The 21596-nt window shown below is 44.6% G+C and overlaps 1 protein-coding gene across 4 annotated transcripts in view; it reads right to left on the reverse strand.

Annotated features, from left to right (window-relative positions):
* The window catches only part of LOC118400343 (inositol 1,4,5-trisphosphate receptor type 1-like), a 218401-nt gene that overhangs the window by 129231 nt on the left and 67574 nt on the right, over positions 1 to 21596 (reverse strand). For 3 of the 4 annotated variants that reach the window (XM_052473595.1, XM_052473594.1, XM_052473593.1), the window contains exons 35-39: positions 14326 to 14446; positions 13822 to 14006; positions 13574 to 13722; positions 8253 to 8364; positions 2148 to 2183 (exon numbers count right to left, since the gene is read on the reverse strand). In XM_052473595.1, the coding sequence (XP_052329555.1) occupies positions 2148 to 2183; positions 8253 to 8364; positions 13574 to 13722; positions 13822 to 14006; positions 14326 to 14446 (603 nt within the window). The remainder of the gene's footprint in view (positions 1 to 2147; positions 2184 to 8252; positions 8365 to 13573; positions 13723 to 13821; positions 14007 to 14325; positions 14447 to 21596) is intronic. The other variant, XM_052473596.1, reaches the window with a different exon arrangement.

Here is a 21596-nt window from a genome sequence, read left to right on the forward strand (position 1 = left end):
AGAGGCAGGCTGGGTTCCAGGGAGAGGGAGAGAGCGGCAGGGCGAGAGGTTTAGAGAGGCAGGGAGAGGTATAGAGAGAGATGCAGGCTGGGTTCCAGGGAGAGAGAGGCAGGGAGAGAGATGCAGGCTGGGTTCCAGGGAGAGGGAGAGAGCGGCAGGGCGAGAGGTTTAGAGAGGCAGGGAGAGGTATAGAGAGAGATGCAGGCTGAGAGGCAGGGAGAGGTATAGAGAGAGATGCAGGCTGGGTTCCAGGGAGAGAGAGGCAGGGAGAGAGATGCAGGCTGGGTTCCAGGGAGAGGGAGAGAGCGGCAGGGCGAGAGGTTTAGAGAGGCAGGAAGAGGTATAGAGAGAGATGCAGGCTGGGTTCCAGGGAGAGAGAAGCAGGGAGAGAGATGCAGGCTGGGTTCCAGGGAGAGGGAGAGAGCTGCAGGGCGAGAGGTTTAGAGAGGCAGGGAGAGGTATAGAGAGAGATGCAGGCTGGGTTCCAGGGAGAGAGATGCAGGCTGGGTTCCAGGGAGAGGGAGAGAGCGGCAGGGCGAGAGGTTTAGAGAGGCAGGGAGAGGTATAGAGAGAGATGCAGGCTGGGTTCCAGGTAGAGGGAGAGAGAGGCAGGCTGGGTACCAGGTAGAGGGAGAGAGAGGCAGGCTGAGTTCCAGGAAAAATAAAAAAAGCCAGCCCGGTCGTTATGTAACCATCACCCCAGAGCTGGCAGCGGCCCAGGAATCGTGCAACTTGCAGGCAGGGAAAACTAGGACACAGCCGCACACGCACACCTTCCTAGTCCTAGATATACCGTCACAGTGCCCTCTACTGACATCCTGCGGAAAGCCCAGACCTCACGTAGAATGAGGAAGACACTGAAAAGGTAGATAATGGAGAGAAAGGAAAACTTAAAATCAGGAAATTGTGAAAAGAGAAGGTAAATAAATGGCGCACACACATGAGAAGCCAACATTACTGGTCCAAAATTCATGTTATAGGTCAAACAGACAGTATCAGAAGTTATATTAAACTCTCCTCTTATGACAGCAGGTAGCCTAGCAGTTAGAGCGTTGGGCCAGTACCTGAAAGGTTGCTGGTTCAAGTAGTCAAGGTGAAGAATCTGTTGATTTGTGTCCTTGAACAAGGCACTTAACTCTAATTTGCTCCAGGAGAGCCGTACTACTATGCTGACCCTGTAAAACAACATTTCCCTGTAGTTCTTCCTGACTAGGAAATACTCCTGGTCCTGCTGCAGTATCATTGACTAAAGCTCCTCCTGAAAGCTCCCTTCATCCTTCTGGGGAAATAGGGAGGGACGTTCCTAAATGAGCCATGTACACACATTCCACAGACCTTTTGAAGGCCCTATAAAAAATACATGAAAACAACTCAACCTACTGTCGTGAGTTAGAATAGTAGAACACACAAGGTGCACCAGCAGTTTGTCTATTATGTCAGTCACTGATAGTCACTCAATCAGCCCATGTCAGCAAAATATTTACCTAAAATGAGTATTCATGGTTGAATTAAAAGGGTGGGGGGGAATTAAAAGGGCCCCTCCATTGGTTTTGTTAGTCTCACTCAGATATCAAATTAAAAACTGCAAACATTTCTCTCTACCCTATGGCAAAATGTGTAGAATTGCAGGAAATTTGTAGAAATGCATTAAATGTGTTATAATATTGCAAAATCTTCTCTCTGCCCCATGGAAAAATGTGTAGAATTGCCGCAAACTTGCTTTAAAACTGCAACGTGTTCTCTAAAATGTGTACAATTGCACAAATTGCATGTGGGTTCCCAAAACTTGTGATCAACTGAGGACCCTCATGATAAGTTCAGATTTCTTGTGGCCTCCACCGCCATCAAAGGGGCCTTAGAGAAACTGGGTATGTCCAAACACACTGACAGCCTGCCCTACCAGCATGGGACTCTGGAACAGCATAACACTATTGGCTAATGCACACACACACTTAGCTTTACTTACTGGATGGGAGGGTGAGAGGGAAAGCAAACCAGAACTACCACTACAAGCCCAGGCGTACTACCTACAGACACGTATCACCACCACATACAGACACAACCACAGACCTACATTTAAGAGGAAAAGGCACATTGACAGAACAAGTGAAAGAGGGAGCAAGAAGTAGAAGAAAAAGAGGAACAACCTCTGGCATATCCATCTCATCATTAAAGGACCTGAGCTGAAAGAGAAGAGAGGAGGGTTAGATTGGTTAGCATAGGGAGGATACAGGCTGCTGCTGTACCATTGTGAACACCACAACATAAGGGAACATATATCAACTTTATTCAAACAACCGATAAATACGGTCTTCAAAGCACTCATGTCATGTGTATCTTATGAAACATGTAATACTTTAGAAAATACACCCTTTCCTCTGGTCTAAAAAAAATATCCCAATGCCCCAGGGCAGTGATTGGGGACATTGCCCTGTGTAGGGTGCTGCCTTTCGGATGGGACATTAAACAGGTGTCTTGACTCTCTGTGGTCACAAAAGATCTCATGTCACTTATTGTAAGAGTAGAGGCCCTCATACCATCACGGTCATCTAATCATCACCAGCTTCCCTGTAACTATTCCCCAGGTCGTTGCTGTGAATTAGAATGTGTTCTGTCAACTTACCTGGTAAAATAAGGGTTAAATTAATTTTAAAAATAATACTATTTGACGAGTCAAATAAGCTTGTGGACCTGGATGGGACTGCAATTCACTTAACACTTTCATTACTTTTTTTACACAGTTATTACACATTGATTACACTAATCACTCCTATTTCATATGTCACAGCGATTCACCGATACATATGGTATAATGCTGGTGCTAAGCGGACATATGGAATTGTTTCAAGATGGTCATACTATGGATGATTTTTTTGGACCCCTTTAGGTATAAAATAAATGTTTTGATAAAATATTGATTTTGTCCGTTACTACTAAAGCCCATATACACGCATTGAATATCAGTCATAAAAGGCAAAAAGGAGAGTCAAAAAATGTATCACAAAAAACAAGGTTTTAAATTGTCCTAAATCTAGGAATTATACTCAGGAAATATATATATGGACAGTACCAGTCAAAAGTTTGGACACACCTACTCATTCAAGGGTTTATCTTTATTTTCACTATTTTCTATATTGTAGAATAATAGTGAAGACATCACAACTATGAAATAACACACATGGAATGATGTAGTAACCAAAAAAGTGCTTAACAAATCAAAATATATTTTAGATTCTTCAAAGTACCCTTTGCCTTGATGACCGCTCTGCACACTCTTGGCATTCCATCAGCCAGCTTCATCTGGAATGCTTTTCCAACAGTCTTGAAGGAGTTCCTACATATGCTGAGCACCTGTTGGCAGCTTTGTCTTCACTCTGTGGTCCAACTCATCCCAAACCATCTCAATTGAGTTGAGGTCAGGTGATTGTGGAGGCCAGGTCATCTGACGCAGCACTTCATCACTCTCCACTCTCATTCGTTCACCTACTCTGCGTCTCACAGATTTCAACCGGTCTAATGTCCATTGCTCGTATTTCTTGGCCCAAGCAAGTCTCCTCTTCTTATTGGTGTCCTTTAGTAGTGGTTTCTTTGTAGCAATTCGAACATGAAGGCCTTTCCTTTCCTGTGGCGGTCCTCATGAGAGCCAGTTTCATCATAGCGCTTGATGATTTTTGCAACTGCACTTGAAGAAACTTTCAAAGTTCTTGAAATTGTCCAGATTGACTAACCTTCATGTCTTAAAGTAATGATTCTCTGTTTATTTGAGCTGTTCTTAACGTCTTGGATATAGGGGGCGCTATTTAAATTTTTGGATGAAAAACGTTCCCGTTTTAAACAAGATATTTTGTCACGAAAATATGCTCGACTATGCATATAATTGAAATTGGAAAGAAAACACTCTGACGTTTCCAAAACTGCAAAGATATTGTCTGTGAGAGCCACAGAACTGATGTTACAGAAAAAACCCAGGTAAAAATACAATCAGGAAGTGCCGCATTTTTTGAAACCGCCTCATGGCAATGACTCCTTATATGGCTGTGGAGGAGCTAGGAGTCAGCGTACTTTTCCACGTTTTCCCCAAGGTGTCTGCAGCATTGTGACGTATTTGTAGGCATATCATTGGAAGATTGACCATAAGACACTACATCTACCAGGTGGTCGCTTGGTGTCCTCCGTCGCAATTATTGCGTAATCTCCAGCTGCAGTATTTTTCCGTTTGCCTCGGATAAGAAACCGACTGCCAGGAATAATTTTTCATCGAATAGAATTGTGAATAACACCTTGAGGATTGATTCTAAACAACGTTTGCCATGTTTCTGTCGATATTATGGAGCTAATTTGGAAAAAAGTTTGGCGTTGTGTTGACTGCATTTTCGTTTTTTTTTCCTTAGCCAAACGTGATGAACAAAACTGAGCTATTGCTCTTACACAAATAATCTTTTTGGAAAAAAATGAACATTTGCTATCTAACTGAGAGTCTCGTCATTCAAAACATCCGACGTTCTTCAAAAGGTAAATGATTTTATTTGAATGCTTTTTTTTTTTTGTGAAAATGTTGCCTGCTGAATGCTAGGCTTAATGCTATGCTAGGCTATCAATACTCTTACACAAATGCTTGTGTAGCTTTGGTTAAAGCAAATCTTAGATGACAGTGTTGTTAACAAAAGGCTAAGCTTTTCATGAATAGGAAACGTTGCGTTATGGTAATGAGCTTGAGGCTATGATTACGCTCCCGGATATGCAATTGCTCGACGCTAGAGGTTAACCAAATAGGGCCATCTTCTGTATAACACCCCTACTTTGTTACAACACTCAAAAGCATGAACCTTTTTGGGATAGGGGGCAGCATTTTCACTTTTGGATGAATAGCGTGCCCAGAGTGAACTGCCTCGTAGTCCGTTCCAGAAGCTAATATATGCATATTATTTATAGTATTGAATAAAAAAACAATCTGAAGTTTCTAAATCTATTTGTCTGTGAGTATAACAGAACTCATATGGCAGGCAAAAACCTGAGATAAAATCCAACCAGGAAGTGGGAAATCTGAGGTTTGTAGTTTTTCAACTCAGCCCCCATTGAAGATACAGGGTGATATTAGTTATGTTTCACTTCCCAGGGCTTCCACTAGATGTCAACAGTATTTAGAACCTGTTTTGATGATTTTACTCTAAAGGAGGGGCTCATAAGGGCTCTTTGAGTGAGTGGTCTGGCAGAGTGCCACAGCCTCGGTCTGGCGCACTCACGTGAAAGGTAGCTACGCTCCACTTCATTTGTACAGACAAAGGAATTGTCCGGTTGGAACATTAATGACATTTTATGTTAAAAACATCCTAAAGACTTACTCCATACTTAGTTTGGCATGTTTCTACGGGCTGTAACTGAACTTTTTGAACTTTCCGTCCAAAGTTCGGCGCGACCTGAGCGCGCTTATGGATTTGTTTACCAAACGCCCTAACAAAAGAAGATAGTTGGACATAACTGATGGACATTATCGAACAAATCAAACATTTATGGTGGAACGGGGATTCCTGGGAGTGCATTCTGATGAAGATCAAAGGTAAATGAATATTTAAAATGCTATTTCTGAGTAATGTTGACTACCCAATATGGTGGGTATCTTTTTGGCTGCTTTGTTGTCTAAAGGCTGTACTCAGATTATTGCATGGTTTGCTTTCTTAGTAAAGTTTTTTTGAAATCTGACACAGCGGTTGTGTCACGCCCTGGTCAAAGTATTTTGTGTTTTTCTTCATGTATTTGGTCAGGCCAGGGTGTGACATGGGTTTTTGTATGTGGTGTGTAGCTTAGTGGGATTGTAGCTTAGTGGGGTGTTCTAGGAGAGTCTATGGCTGTCTGAAGTGGTTCTCAATCAGAGGCAGGTGTTTATCGTTGTCTCTGATTGGGAACCATATTTAGGCAGCCATATTCTTTGGTTGTATTGTGGGTGATTGTCCTGAGTGTCTTGCTGTGTTAGTTGACACATGTATAGGCTGTTTTCGGTTTTCGTTTCGTTTATTGTTTTGTAGTGTTTGTGTTTATTCGTGTTTACGAATAATCGCAATATACACGCTGCAGTTTGGTCCGACTCTCCTTCACCATATGAAAACCGTGACAGGTTGCATTAAGTTTATGTAAAGTTCCATGTATAACAGTTGTATCTTTCCGCTAGTGGGAACCCCAGTCCTAGAAAGGTTAAGGAAAGAAATTTCACTATTTAACTTTTAACAAGGCACACCTGTTAATTGAAATGCATTCCAGGTGGCTACCTCATGAAGCTGGTTGAGAGAATGCCAAGAGTGTGTAAAGCTGTCATCAAGGCAAAGGGTGGCTACAGTGAAGAATCTGAAATATAAAATATATTTTGATTTGCTTAACACTTTTTGGGTTACTACATGATTCTATATGTGTTATTTCATAGTGTTGATGTCTTCACTATTTTTCTACAACGTAAAAAATAGTAAAGATAAAAACCTTGAATGAGTAGGTGTCCAAACATTTGACTGGTTCTGTATATATTTTTTAATACATATTTAACCCCTTTTTTGGGGTAGGCACAAAACTACCTTTATTACTTCAATTTATTTTTATATCATGTACCTTCAGACGAATCCCGTGACACTTGTCGGGGTCGTATAGCAAAATGGAGAACACCATCGTGAGAATCTCCCCTTTCCACAGCAGGGTCCCATTAGTTTGTAGCCCAAACGGTTCGGACACCACTAAACAGAAATAGGCACATCGACTGTACTGAATTCAGACGACTCTCCTGACACTTGTAGGGGTCAAAGAGCAAAACGGACAACACCATCGTGTTCGGTCAACCCGTTCGGACACTACAGACAGAAAACCTATTTTCGGGATGTCTAATGGTCTGACAAACACCGCTCTAGCTCTGCCACCTTTCACTGCAGATGCGGAAGTGCAACACCGGCACGTAGAATGTATGCACACATGACTGTAAGTCGCTTTGGATAAAAGCGTCTGCTAAATGGCATATATTATTATATATTATGTTTTTTAAAATTATTTTGTTATGCAACTTAGACTGACACACCGGTATGTCTAACGACTCTAGGGGGATTGAAAGGGATGTACAAATAGCTAGCGAGCTAGTTATTTTCATGAACTGAAATTTGATTTCAGTAGGAACACAAGTGGCTGCCTAGCTATTATTGAAAATAACTGCAGTTTCTGCTGGTCATTGTTTTCAGGCTGTTTCAGGCATTGGTGCTAACTAGGTAATCAAGCTTAAGTTAGCTAGCTACCCCAGAAGTTGCTAATAACATCTGCATCTAACATTTTTGATCCTGCTCATTTGATCCTCACACAGACGTTTTCCATTCGGTCAAAGAAATAATGCCTTATTACCAAAGCAGTATTGCAAACAAATTTTTTACAGCAGCTTTGCCAGTGCTACTGATCATAGTGGTGGCGCTTGGCTTGCACAGCCTATATCAATTAGCGATAGCATTCTAGCCAACAGCCACTGATGCATCCAAAATATTTATTTTACACAACACAATATGATCTTAGCGACTATTCAAGCAAGAATCAAAACAAACATAATTGTAAGCGTATGAGAAACCAAAAAAAGTTATTTTGAAGTAATAAAAATTTAAATCTAGGCTATTGACTGGGCGCAGATGGTGTTGGCTTTCTTAATGACGCCAAGAGTGTGTCGCATACTGGAAAAGGGTCTATAGAATTGTGTTATTTGTAGTGTCAAATTAAAAGCTTATTTGACGCATCAAATAGTGTTATTTGACGTGTATATTTTTGACACGCAAAGACCAAAATTGCGTTCCATAGTAAAAGGTGTTATACACAGATTGAAAAGGTTTTGGTATAATGGAAGAGGGAAATTCCATCCATTCTGAACCAATAGCTTTTATATGAAGATGGACCATCTGGAGCTACAGTACATCTTCATGCTTGTCCTCACACATGGATGCTTTCATTGGGCCATGCAGGTTAGTTTAGTGGCCAGCCAAGTATGCATGAGGTCAGTCTAGCTTGGCCAAGTTGTGTGTGTGTATTCATTACATCGACCCATATAATTCCATATCACATCAAAATAAATATAACACACCCAGACATCGGTTGATGAGTATTACAATGTGAGCAATCCTAAAAAGAGGTTAGACACTAGACAGAACTGTTCATCGATCCAACTGTGATTGAAAGAAAGAGATGTTCTTAGATGTTCAGGGCTGCAGCTGGATGTAAGGTACGATGTGATGTGGCTCGTGGTTTACCTTCTCTCCGTATCCTCGGTCTTTGGTCATCATCTCTCGGAGGGTCTGCAGGACTTTGATACACAGCCTCTCCTCATTCTCCTCCAGCAGCTGCTTGGTGTGTTTGATCAGCCTGGGGAGAGACAGGGTCAAAGGTCACCATGGGGTCACTAATCATGGGGTTGAGGTCACAAGAGGATTGACTGGATGGGTGGGTTTGGGGGACACCATGCTGGAGTGGCGGTGTTGTGCAGACATTCACATTCATATTTTTGTTCTTTAGCAGACACTCCTAACCAGAGTGACTTAACAATCAGTGCATTCAAATAAGTTCAGTAGGAAAATTGACAGCTTCATTAAAAACTACCTGCGAAACTCCCGTCTCAACGTCAACAGTGAAGAGGTCGACTCGGGATGCTGGCCTTCTAGGCAGAGTTGCAAAGAAAAAGCCATATCTCAGACTGGCCAATAACAATAAAAGATTATAAGATGGGCAAAAGAACACAGACACTGGGCAGAGGAGTCCCGGAGTCACCTCTTCACTGTTGATGTTGAGACTGGTGTTTTGCGGGTACTATTGAATGAATCTGCCATTTGAGGACTTGTGAGGCATCTGTTTCTCTAGACAATCTAATGTACTTGTCCTCTTGCTCAGTTGTGCACTGGGGCCTCCCCCTCATTTTTCTATTCTGGTTAATACACAGCATTGTTTGAGATCTTCAGTTTCTTAGCAATTACTTACATGGAATAGCCTTCATTTCCCAGAACAATAACAGACTGATGAGTTTCAGAAGAAAGTTCTTTGTTTCTGGCCATTTTGAGCCTGTAATCGAACCCACAAATGCTGATGCTCCAGATCCTTAACTAGTCTAAAGGCCAGTTTTATTGCTTCTTTAATCAGAACAACAGTTTTCAGCTGTGCTAACAATTGCAAAAGCGTTTTCTAATGATCAATTAGCCTTTTCAAATTATCAATTTGGATTAGCTAACACAACGTGCCATTGGAACACAGGAGTGATGGTTGCTGATAATGGGCCTCTGTACACCAATATCGATATTTCATGAAAATAAATCTGCCGTTTCCAGCAACAATGGGCATTTACAACATTAACAATGTCTACACTGTACTTCTGATCAATCTGATGTTACTTTAAATGAACAAAAAAACTATGATTTTCTTTCAAAAACAAGGACATTTCTAAGTGACCCCAAACTTTTGAATGGTACTGTATATAGTACCAGTCCAAAGTTTGGACACTCCTACTCATTCGAGGGGTTTTCTTTATTGTACTGTTTTCTACAATGTAGAATAATAGTGAAGACATCAAAACTGTGAAATAACACATATGGAATCATGTAGTAAACAACAAAGTGTTAAATGGACTACCAGGACTACCTGACATGATGACTCCTTGCTGTCCCCTGTCCACCTGACCGCGCTGCTGCTCCAGTTTCAACTGTTCTGCCTTATTATTATATGGCCATGCTGGTCATTTATAAACATTTGAACATCTTGGCCATGTTCTGTTATAATCTCCACCTGGCACAGCCAGAAGAGGACTGGCCACCCCACATAGCCTGGTTCCTCTCTAGGTTTCTTCCAAGGTTTTGGCCTTTCTAGGGAGTTTTTCCTAGCCATCGTGCTTCTACACCTGTATTGCTTGCTGTTTGGGGTTTTAGGCTGGGTTTCTGTACAGCACTTTGAGATATCAGCTGATGTACGAAGGGCTATATAAATAAATTTGATTTGATTTGATATATCAAAATATATTTTATATATTGAGTTCTTCAAAGTAAACACCCTTTGCCTTGAGGACAGCTTTGCAAACTCTTGGCATTCTCTCAACCAGCTCCATGAGGTAGTCACCTGGAATGCATTTCAATTAACAGGTGTGCCTTGTTAAAAATTAATTTGTGGAACTTCTTTCCTTCTTAATGCATTTGAGCCAATCAGTTGTGTTGTGACAAGGTAGGGGTGGTATACAGAAGATAGCTCTATTTGGTAAGAACAGCTTAAATAGGCAAAGAGAAATGAGAGTCCATCATTACTTTACTTCAATGCGGAAAAGTTAAACTTGAATGTTTCTTCAAGTGCAGTCGCAAAAACCATCAAGCGATATGATGAAACTGGCTCGCATGAGGACCGCCACAGGAAAGGAAGAACCAGAGTTACCTCTGGTAACTGTTTAGAGGAGACCGTGTGAATCAGGCCTTCGTGGTCAAATTGCTGCAAAGAAACCACTATTAAAGGACACCAATAATAAGAAGAGACTTGCTTGGGCCAAGAAACATGAGCAATGGACATTAGACTGGTGGAATCTGTCCTTTGGTCTGATGAGTCCAATTTGGAGATTTTTGTTCCAACCGCCGTGTCTTTGTGAAACGCAGAGTAGGTGAATGGATGATCTCCGCAGGTGTGGTTCCCACCATGAAGCAAGGGGGAGGTGTGATGGTGCTTTACTGATGACACTGTCTGTGATTTATTTAGAATTCAAGGCACACTTAACCAGCATGGCTGCCACAGCATTCTGCAGCGATGCACCATCCCATCTGGTTTGCACTTTATGTAACTACCATTTGTTTTTCAACGGGACAATGACCCAACACACCACCAGGATGTATAAGGGCTATCTGATCAAGAAGAATGTTACCATGCATGCAAAATGTGTGTAGAATGTACATGTAAAAATATAAAACTTATTGTTGTCCTCCCAAGAGTTGAATGGGCCAAAAACAAATCTAAAATAAAAAGTTTTATAGGAAAAAACAATCACATATCACAGTCATTGCAAGTAGAACCTTATTAATTTGGTTAATATTCACTTTTGATTGGACCTTTCTATTCAGGTGATGTCAGGTGAAAAAATAAATAGAGGCAGACACATGATAACAGGTTCACTCTTCCCACGACCAATAATCTTATCCACAAATGTTCTCTTTGTGAAGGCCTTAGCCTCACACAACTGTGTCACCAAATATAGGCAATACCTGATCGTATGTAATGACTGAGGTACTGTATAAAAATGACCACCAGACAGTGTTGTCAGAATGAGGGCTTCTATAGTTCTACTTGTGTTGCTGCTGACAGTGATGAAACAATAATGGCCAAACGGAATGAATGCAATCTCTCTTCTTCGATGATGTATTCGCAGACAGACCATAGGTGGTGTGTCACTACATTGATCTACCCCAAAGTCATCACAAACGTCAGCAAGGCTTAGAACCAAGTTACAGGTACAATGTACTATGCATGTATTTCAACCATTGGATGACAAATTAAAAGTAAAACATGTACACGTAACATACTGTATGTTTTTTCCTGATAGAGGTCTCTTTACAGCACTAGTGAGAGGTGTCTACTACTTCAGATACATGGTCTGTGGTCAACTGAATTCCACAGGTTTGGGAGTAGGCTTGTTTAAGAAGGGCCAGTGAGCTGTATTCAGTCGTGGCCAAAAGTTTTGAGAATGACACAAATATTAATTTCCAAAAAGTTTGCTGCTTCAGTGTCTTTAGATATTTTTGTCAGATGTTACTATGGAATACTGAAGTATAATTACAAACATTTCATAAGTGTCAAAGGCTTTTATTGATAATTACATGAAGTTGATGCAAAGAGTCTATATTTGCAGTGTTGACCCTTCTTTTTCAATACCTCTGCAATCCGCGCTGGCATGCTGTCAATTAACTTCTGGGCCCCATCCTGACTGATGGCAGCCCATTCTTGCATAATCAATGCTTGGAGTTTGTTAGAATTTGTGGGGTTTTGTTTGTCTACCCACCTCTTGAGGGTTGACCACAAGTTCTCAATGGGATTAAGGTCTGGGGAGTTTCCTGGCCATGGACCCAAAATATCGATGTTTTGTTCTCCGAGCCACTTAGTTATCACTTTTGCCTTATGGCAAGGTGCTCCATCATGCTGGAAAAGGCATTGTTCGACACCAAACTGTTCCTGGATGGTTGGGAGAAGTTGCTCTCGGGAAGATGTGTTGGTACCATTCTTTATTAATGGCTGTGTTCTTAGGCAAAATTGGGAGTGAGCCCACTCCCTTGGCTGAGAAGCAACCCCACACATGAATGGTCTCGGGATGCTTTACTGTTGGCATGACACAGGACTGATGGTAGCGCTCACCTTGTCCGGACAAGCTTTTTTCTGGATGCCCCAAACAATCGGAAAGAGGATTCATCAGAGAAAATGACTTTACCCCAGTCCTCAGCAGTCCAATCCCTGTACCTTTTGCAGAATATCAGTCTGTCCCTGATGTTTTTCCTGGAGAGAAGTAGCTTCTTTGCTGCACTTCTTGACACCAGGCCACTCTCCAAAAGTCTTCACCTCACTGTGCGTGCAGATGCACTCACACCTGCCTGCTGCCATTCCTGAGCAAGCTCTGTACTGGTGGTTCCCCAATCCCGCAGCTGAATCAACTTTAGGAGACGGTCCTGGCGCTTACTGGACTTTCTTGGGCACCCTGAAGCCTTCTTCACAACAATTGAACCGCTCTCCTTGAAGTTCTTGATGATCCGATAAATGGTTGATTTAGGTGCAATCTTACTGGCAGCAATATCCTTGCCTGTGAAGCCCTTTTTTTGCAAAGCAATGATGACGGCACGTGTTTCCTTGCAGGTAACCATGGTTGACAGAGGAAGAACAATGATTCCAAGCACCACACTCCTTTTGAAGCTTCCAGTCTGTTATTCGAACTCAATCAGCATGACAGAGTGATCTCCAGCCTCGTCCTCGTCAACACTAACACCTGTGTTAACGAGATAATCATTGACATGATGTCAGCTGGTCCTTTTGTGGCAGGGCTGAAATGCAGTGGAAATGTTTTTTGGGTATTCAGTTCATTTGCATGGCAAAGAGGGACTTTGCAATTAATTGCAATTCATCTGATCACTCTTCATAACATTCTGGAGTATATGCAAATCGCCATCATACAAACTGAGGCAGCAGACTGTGAAAGTTAATATTTGTGTCATTCTCAAAACTTTTGGCCATGAGTGTACACTGCTGAAGTTAATACTGGATGGAGAGTCAGAATCTAATGCATCCCGCTTCCATCAATCTACCAGATCTATCTATTCATATGGTCATAACACCTTCAATGGCTTCCTGCTCTTCACCATGCAAGTTATGTTATCATGTTGAACAGAGCTGAAGGAAGTGCTTGGTTGAATTCCTCCAACCAATAAATACATTCATCAGGAATTGGCAATGTGCCTTTCTTTAATTTGGTTTTCAATATTATTTTTTTTTTTTTAACCATATGTCCATATAATATCCCAGACACTGTATACTTTGTATATGGTTGGGGTGGGATTGTTAGCGTGAACACACGTACTTGCAGATGAATCCGCCACTCTCACACTTCCTGCGGGAGTCTGTGTTCTCCGGAAAGAGCAGCTCTGGCCGATGCAGCACATCCACTAGGACAGACAGCTCAGCCTGGACCAACGGACGCAGACGGTCCTCTAGAGCTGACACTATGTCCTACGGAGGGGGAGTGAGGAACGGAGGGAGATATGGAGGGGGAGGGTTAAGATAGAGACACGTTTAAAGGACAGACGGACTCACAAACAGTATACCCACCTGCAGTCTCTCAATTATGTTCCTGTAGTCTCGTGAAGCGGTCAGTACAGAGTCTCTGCGGGCAGCATTGCGGGCAGACATTCTCCAGGACATTGCTGTCTTCTGGACGATGTTGTTGGACTTCACAAACAGGTTGTTCACCTGGCTGTCCAGATCCACTGGGATGGCGATGGCTCGCCCTTTAGCTGTCACACACCAAGAAAGACAAATAATGTGTGTGAAGAGGTCTTACAGGCAGTATGATACAACACTCATCTTTAGAGTACATCCCAATCATAATACCTCTGCCTCATCAGGGGATTTGACTAACAAAAGAACAACAAATTACTAACATCAAGTTAGATTTCTTTGAAAACATACATAAATAAAGTGTTATATAGCATGTCAAATCTATACATACACCAGAGTAGTTCATAGAACTACTTATTATTTTGAGTTGTCTTTGTTAGTTGATGATATAATCAGTGTTGGGGGTTAGTGATAGGAATGTGTTGTCCTCCTTACCCACGTCAGACAGCACCTTGATACAGCTCTCCACTGAGCCCTTCTGAACTGGGACCAGCCAGTTACAGTGATACACTCTGAACACTGCCTGTAACTGCTGAACAAACACAGGCTGTCTGGTCTGGGGACAGGGAGAAGGTAGAGGGAGAATAATAATAATATAACACAGATCAACGACACTGAACAAAAATATAAACGCAAGTGTAAAGTGTTGGTCCCATGTATCATGAGCTGAAATAAAACATCACTGAAATTTTCGATAAGCAAAATAAGCTTACTTTTCTCAAATTTTATGCACACATTTGTTTACATCCCTGTTAATGAGCATTTCTCCTTAGCCAAGATAATCCATCCACCTGACAGGGGTGGCATATCAAGAAGCTGATTAAACAGCATGATCATTACACGTGCTGGGGACAATAAAATGCCACTAAAATGTGCAGTTTTGTCACACAAATCCATGCCACAGATGTCTCAAGTTGAGGGAGCGTGCAATTGGCATGCTGACTGCAGGAATGTTCACCAGAGCTGTTGCCAGTGTCACGTTCTGTCCATCGTTCGTATGTGTTTTCCTTGTTTTAGTGTTGGTCAGGACGTGAGCTGGGTGGGCATTCTATGTTGTGTGTCTGGTTTGTCTATTTCTATGTTTGGCCTGATATGGTTCTCAATCAGAGGCAGGCGTTAGTCATTGTCTCTGATTGGGAACCATATTTAGGTAGCCTGTTTTGTGTTGGGTTTTGTGGGTGATTGTTCCTGTCTCTGTGTTTTGCACCAGATAGGGCTGTTTTTGGTTTTCCATGTTCATTGTTTTGTAGTGTTCATGTTTATCCGTTTTTTGATTAAACATGAGTCAATATAACCACGCTGCGTTTTGGTCCTCCTCTACTTCACCACAGGAAAACCCTGACAGAATCACCCACCAACCAAGGACCAAGCGGCGTGGTAACGGGCAACGGCAAAAGCAGCAGCAGCAACAGGAGCAGCGGCAGCAGCAACAGGAGCAGCAGCGGCAGCATTGGGAGATGCTGCATTATTTGGATAAATGGACTTGGGAGGAGATCCTTGATGGAGAAGGACCCTGGGCAGAGCCATGGATGGAATTGGAGCTGTCGGTGAAGCAGAGTGCTGAGTCTGAGAGTGTGGAGGATGTATTGGACAGAGTAGAAAGAAAGCTGTTGGTTTGGCATAGTATGCACGGCATACCAGTGCCAGCACCACGCATCAGGCCTACAGTGCGTCCCGCCTGTCCAGCGCTGCCGGAGCCTTCCTCCTCTCCAGCGCAGCCAGAGTCTCCCGCCTGTCCGGCGCGGTCAGAGCTACCGCCCCTCATGCCAGAGGCGCCAGAGCCCCTCATTCCAGAGGCACCAGTGCTCCTCAGTCCAGCGCTACCAGAGCCTTTTTCTCCTGTCTGCCCAGAGCCGCCAGTGCCGCCAGTCTGCCCAGCGCCGGCTGAGCTACCAGTCTGTCCAGCGCCGCCAGTCTGCCCAGCGCCGTCTGAGCTACCAGTCTGCCCAGCGCCGTCTGAGCTACCAGTCTGCCCAGCTCCGCCAGTGCCGCCAGTCTGCCCAGCGCCGCCAGTCTGCCCAGCGCCGGCAGTGCCGCCAGTCTGCCCAGCGCCGTCTGAGCTACCCGTCTGCCCAGCGCCGTCTGAGCTACCAGTCTGCTCAGCGCCGTCTGAGCTACCAGTCTGCCCAGCGCCGTCTGAGCTACCAGTCTGCCCAGCGCCGCCAGTCTGCCCAGCGCCGCCAGTCTGCCCAGCGCCGCCAGTGCCGCCAGTCTGCCCAGCGCCGTCTGAGCTACCAGTCAGCCCAGCGCTGTCTGAGCTACCAGTCTGCCCAGCGCCGCCAGTCTGCCCAGCGCCGCAAGTGCCGCCAGTCTGCCCAGCGCCGCCAGTGCCGCCAGTCAGCCAGGATCCGCCAGTCTGCCAGGATCCGCCAGTCTGCCAGGATCCGCCAGTCTGCCAGGATCTGCCAGTCTGCCAGGATCAGTTAGATCCGCCATTCAGCCAGGATCCGCCAGAAGTGCCAGTCAGCCAGGATCTGCCCGAACTGCCAGTCGGCCAGGATCTGCCAGATCTGCCAGTCGGCCAGGATCTTCCAGGATCCGCCAGTCGGCCAGGATCAGTTAGATCCGCCATTCAGCCAGGATCCGCCAGAACTGCCAGTCGGCCAGGATCTGCCAGGATCTGCCAGTGTGCCAGGATCCGCCAGTGTGCCAGGATCCGCCAGTGTGCCAGGATCAGTTAGATCCGCCATTCAGCCAGGATCTGCCAGTGTGCCAGGATCCGCCAGTGTGCCAGGATCCGCCAGAAGTGCCAGTCAGCCAGGATCTGCCAGATCTGCCAGTGTGCCAGGATCCGCCAGTGTGCCAGGATCCGCCAGTGTGCCAGGATCCGCCAGTGTGCCAGGATCAGTTAGATCCGCCATTCAGCCAGGATCCGCCAGTCTGCCAGGATCCGCCAGTGTGCCAGGATCCGCCAGTCTGCCAGGGTCCGCCAGTCTGCCAGGGTCCGCCAGTCAGCCAGGGTCCGCCAGTCTGCCAGGATCTGCCAGAACTACCAGTCAGCCAGGATCCGCCAGAACTGCCAGTCAGCCAGTGTCCGCCAGTCAGCCAGGGTCCGCCAGTCAGCCAGGGTCCGCCAGTCAGCCAGGGTCTGCCAGAACTACCAGTCAGCCAGGATCCGCCAGAACTGCCAGTCGGCCAGGATCCGCCAGTCGGCCAGAACTGCCAGTCGGCCAGGATCCGCCAGTCGGCCAGGATCCGCCAGTCGGCCAGGATCCGCCAGTCGGCCAGGATCCGCCAGTCGGCCAGGATCCGCCAGTCGGCCAGGATCCGCCAGTCGGCCAGGATCCGCCAGTCGGCCAGGATCCGCCAGTCGGCCAGGATCCGCCAGTCGGCCAGGATCCGCCAGTCTGCCAGGATCCGCCAGTCGGCCAGGATCCGCCAGTCGGCCAGGATCCGCCAGTCAGCCAGGATCAGTTAGATCCGCCATTCAGCCAGGATCCGCCAGAAGTGCCAGTCAGCCAGGATCTGCCGGAACCACCAGCCAGCCAGGATCTGGTAGATCCATCAACCTGCCTGAGCTTCCTCTCACTCCAGAGCTTCCTCTCACTCCCGAGCTCCCTCTCACTCCCGAGCTCCCTCTCACTCCCGAGCTCCCTCTCACTCCCGAGCTTCCTCTCACTCCCGAGCTTCCTCTCACTCCCGAGCTTCCCCTCGGTCCCGAGCTTGCCCTCGGTCCCGAGCTTCCCCCCGGTCCCCGAGCTTCCCCTCGGTCCCCGAGCTTCCCCTCGGTCCCCGAGCTTCCCCTCGGTCCCGAGCTACCTCAGTCCAGTGGGGCCCATTGTTAGGTTTCCTAGGCCAAGGTTAGCGGCGAGGGTTGCAACTCAAGGGACACTAAGGAGGTGGACTAAGACTATTACAGAGTGGGGTCCACGTCCAGCGCCAGAGCCGCCACCGCGGAGAGATGCCCACCCAGACCCTCCCCTATAGGTTTAGGTTGTGCGTTCGGAGTCCGCACCTTGGGGGGGGGTTCTGTCACGTTCTGTCCATCGTTCGTATGTGTTTTCCTTGTTTTAGTGTTGGTCAGGACGTGAGCTGGGTGGGCATTCTATGTTGTGTGTCTGGTTTGTCTATTTCTATGTTTGGCCTGATATGGTTCTCAATCAGAGGCAGGTGTTAGTCATTGTCTCTGATTGGGAACCATATTTAGGTAGCCTGTTTTGTGTTGGGTTTTGTGGGTGATTGTTCCTGTCTCTGTGTTTTGCACCAGATAGGGCTGTTTTTGGTTTTCCATGTTCATTGTTTTGTAGTGTTCATGTTTATCCGTTTTTTGATTAAACATGAGTCAATATAACCACGCTGCGTTTTGGTCCTCCTCTACTTCACCACAGGAAAACCCTGACAGCCAGAGAACTAAATGTACATTTTTCTACCCTAAGCCGCCTCTAACGTCATTTTAGAGAATTTGTCAGTACTTCCAACCGGTTTCCCAACCGCAGACCATCTGTGACCACGCCCAGGAACTCCACATCCAGGCTTCTTCACCTGCGAGATCATCTAAGACCAGCCACCCGGATAGCTGATGAACCTGTGGGTTTGCACAACCAAAGAATTTCTGCACAAACTGTCAGAAACCATCTCAGGGAAGGTCATCTGCTTGCTCGTTGTCCTCACCAGGGTCTGACGTTGTAACTGACTGCAGTGGGAAAATGCTCACCTTCGATGGCCACTGGACGCTGGAGAAGTGTGCTCTTCACGGATGAATACCAGATTAAAATGTACCGGGCAGATGGCAGACAGCGTGTATGGTGACATGTGGGCGATATGCTGATGTCAACGTTGTGAACAGAGTGCCCTATCGTGGCGGTAGAGTCATGGTATGGGCAAGCATATGCTACAGACAATGAACAAAATATCGATGGCAATTTGAATGCACAGAGATACCATGATCCTGAGGCCCATTGCTGTGCCATTCATTTGCCGCCATCATCTCATGTTTTAGCATGGTAATGCACACCATCATGTCGCAAGATCTATACACAATTCCTTGAAGCTGAAAATGTCCCAGTTCTTCCATGGCCTGCATACTCAGACAGATCACCCATTGAGCATGTTCAGGATGCTCAGGATCAATGTGTACGACAGGGTGTTCCAGTTCCCGCCAATATCCAGCAACTTCGCACAGCCATTGAAGTGGAGTGGGACAATATTCCACAGGCCACAATCAAAGGCCTGATCAACTCTATGCAAAAGGAGATGTCACACTGCATGAGGCGAACCAGATACTGACTGGTTTTCTGATCCACGCTCCTACCTTTAATTTTTTTATTTTTTTTTATCTGTGACCAACAGATGCATATCTGTATTCGCAGTAATGTGAAATCCATAGATTTGGGCCAAATTCATTTATTTCAATTGACTTATTTCCTTATATCAACAGTAACTCAGTAAAATATTTGAAATTGTTACATGTTGCATTTACATTTTTGTTCAGTGTAGATAATACTATAAGGTCTATAGAACAATGCTATTGTATACCTAAACAGGAATGTTTCCAACTCACACTTAATATCAAGTCTCCACCATTACAAATCAAATGTACACCTGACTAGAGGTCGACCGATTAATCGGAATGGCCGATTAATTAGGGCCCATTTCAAGTTTTCATAACAATCGGAAATCGGTAGTTTTGGGTGACGATTTCCAGATTTTTTATTTAAATATATATATATATTATTTTTTTTACACCTTTATTTAATCTTTATTTAACTAAGTCAGTTAAGAACACATTCTTATTTTCAACGACGGCCTAGGAACAGTGGGTTAACTGCCTCGTTCAGGGGCAGAAAGACAGATTTTCACCTTGTCAGCTCGGGGGACCCCATCTTGCAACCGTACAGTTAAATAGTGCAACGCAATAGCGACCTGCCTCTCTCTCGTTGCACTCCACAAGTAGACTGCCTGTTACACAAATGCAGTAAGCCAAGGTAAGTTGCTAGCTGGCATTAAACTTATAAAAAACAATCAATCATAATCACTAGTTAACTACACATGGTTGATGATATTACTAGATATTATCTAGTGTGTCCTGTGTTGCATATAATCTGACTGAGCATACAAGTATCAAAGTATCTGACTGAGCGGTGGTAGGCAGAAGCAGGCGAGTAAACATTCATTCAAACAGCACTTTAGTGCGTTTTGCCAGCAGGTCTTCGTTGTGCATCAAGCATTGCGCTGTTTATGACTTCAAACCTATCAACTCCCGAGATGAGGCTGGTGTGACCGAAGTGAAATGGCTGGCTAGTTAGCACGCGCTAATAGCATTTCAAACTTCACTCGCTCTGAGCCTTGGGGTGGTTGTTTCCCTTGCTCTGCATGGGTAACGCTGCTTCGATGTGGTGGCTGTTGTCGTTGTGTTGCTGGTTCGAGCCCAGGGAGGAGCGAGGAGAGGGACGGAAGCTATACTGTTACACTGGCAATACTAAAGTGCCTATAAGAACATCCAATAGTCAAAGGTTAATGAAATACAAATGGTATAGAGGGAAATAGTCCTATAATAACTACAATCTAAAACTTCTTACCTGGGAATATTGAAGACTCATGTTAAAAGGAACCACCAGCTTTCATATGTTCTCGTGTTCTGAGCAAGGAACTGAAACGTTAGCTTTCTTACATAGCACATATTGCACTTTTACGTTCTTCTCCAACAGTTTGTTTTTGCATTATTTAAACCTAATTGAACATGTTTCATTATCTACTTGAGGCTAAATTGATTTTATTGATGTATTATATTAAGTTAAAATAAGTGTTAAATCAGTATTGTTGTAATTGTCATTATTACAAATACTTTTTTAAAATATATTTTTGAATTACATTTTTTTTAAATCGTCCGGTTAATCGGTATCGACTCTTTTGGTCCTCCAATAATCGGTATCGAAAAATCATAATCGGTCGACCACTACACCTAACCATGTGAAACAACATGATGGCACAATGGGAAATCTGCCTCAGATTCTGCTGCATCTTCACAACCTGTTACCTTACACCACAGGTGATAACACCTGTAACCAGGCCAGCAGGGTGGAGGTGAAGAATCAAACTGCTGGGTTTAGCAGCAGTTAGCTTTCCCATGTGAAACACCAAGCACCAACATCACACCGTCATATTGGCCCAGCCCACCCAAACCCCTGTGTGACACCACAGTGACAACACCCTGTCAGACCAACTGAACATGACTAAACAAAAATAGTTTGTATTCAGACAAAAATTGGAGAGGAAACATTGCATTTGTGCTAAGGTTGTCTAACCCTACCAACACCAGCTGAGGTAATGGGATGGAAAAGCACATGCACCTGCATACTCACGCACGAAACATTAGCACCCAGATGTGTGTGGTCCCCATTCCAATAAATGTAAATAAAATACCTCTATCATTTTCCCCAAACATGAGGCCTGCAGCAGAGGATGAAAGCAGTCAGAAAATAAAATAATTGTCAGTGACAATATTCAGGACAAGCCACTTGATAACCTGGTATCTCACCTCTCTTACACAGTCTCTACGCCAGGGATTATCAAGTAGATTAAGACGCGGATGTTTTTTTTTTCTTGAGCGGATGGTCAGGGGGCCGGAAGATAATTACAAATATTTTGTTGACTGCAAATTGACCGTAAAAAGGCCAAACAGATATAATATTTGACTAAAACATAATCACATTACATATGATCACATTGTGCGTGGGACTACTTTGGAACAGATGATCAAAATCACT

Source organism: Oncorhynchus keta, chromosome 21, assembly GCF_023373465.1.
Source record: "Oncorhynchus keta strain PuntledgeMale-10-30-2019 chromosome 21, Oket_V2, whole genome shotgun sequence".
Lineage (NCBI taxonomy): Eukaryota > Metazoa > Chordata > Actinopteri > Salmoniformes > Salmonidae > Oncorhynchus > Oncorhynchus keta.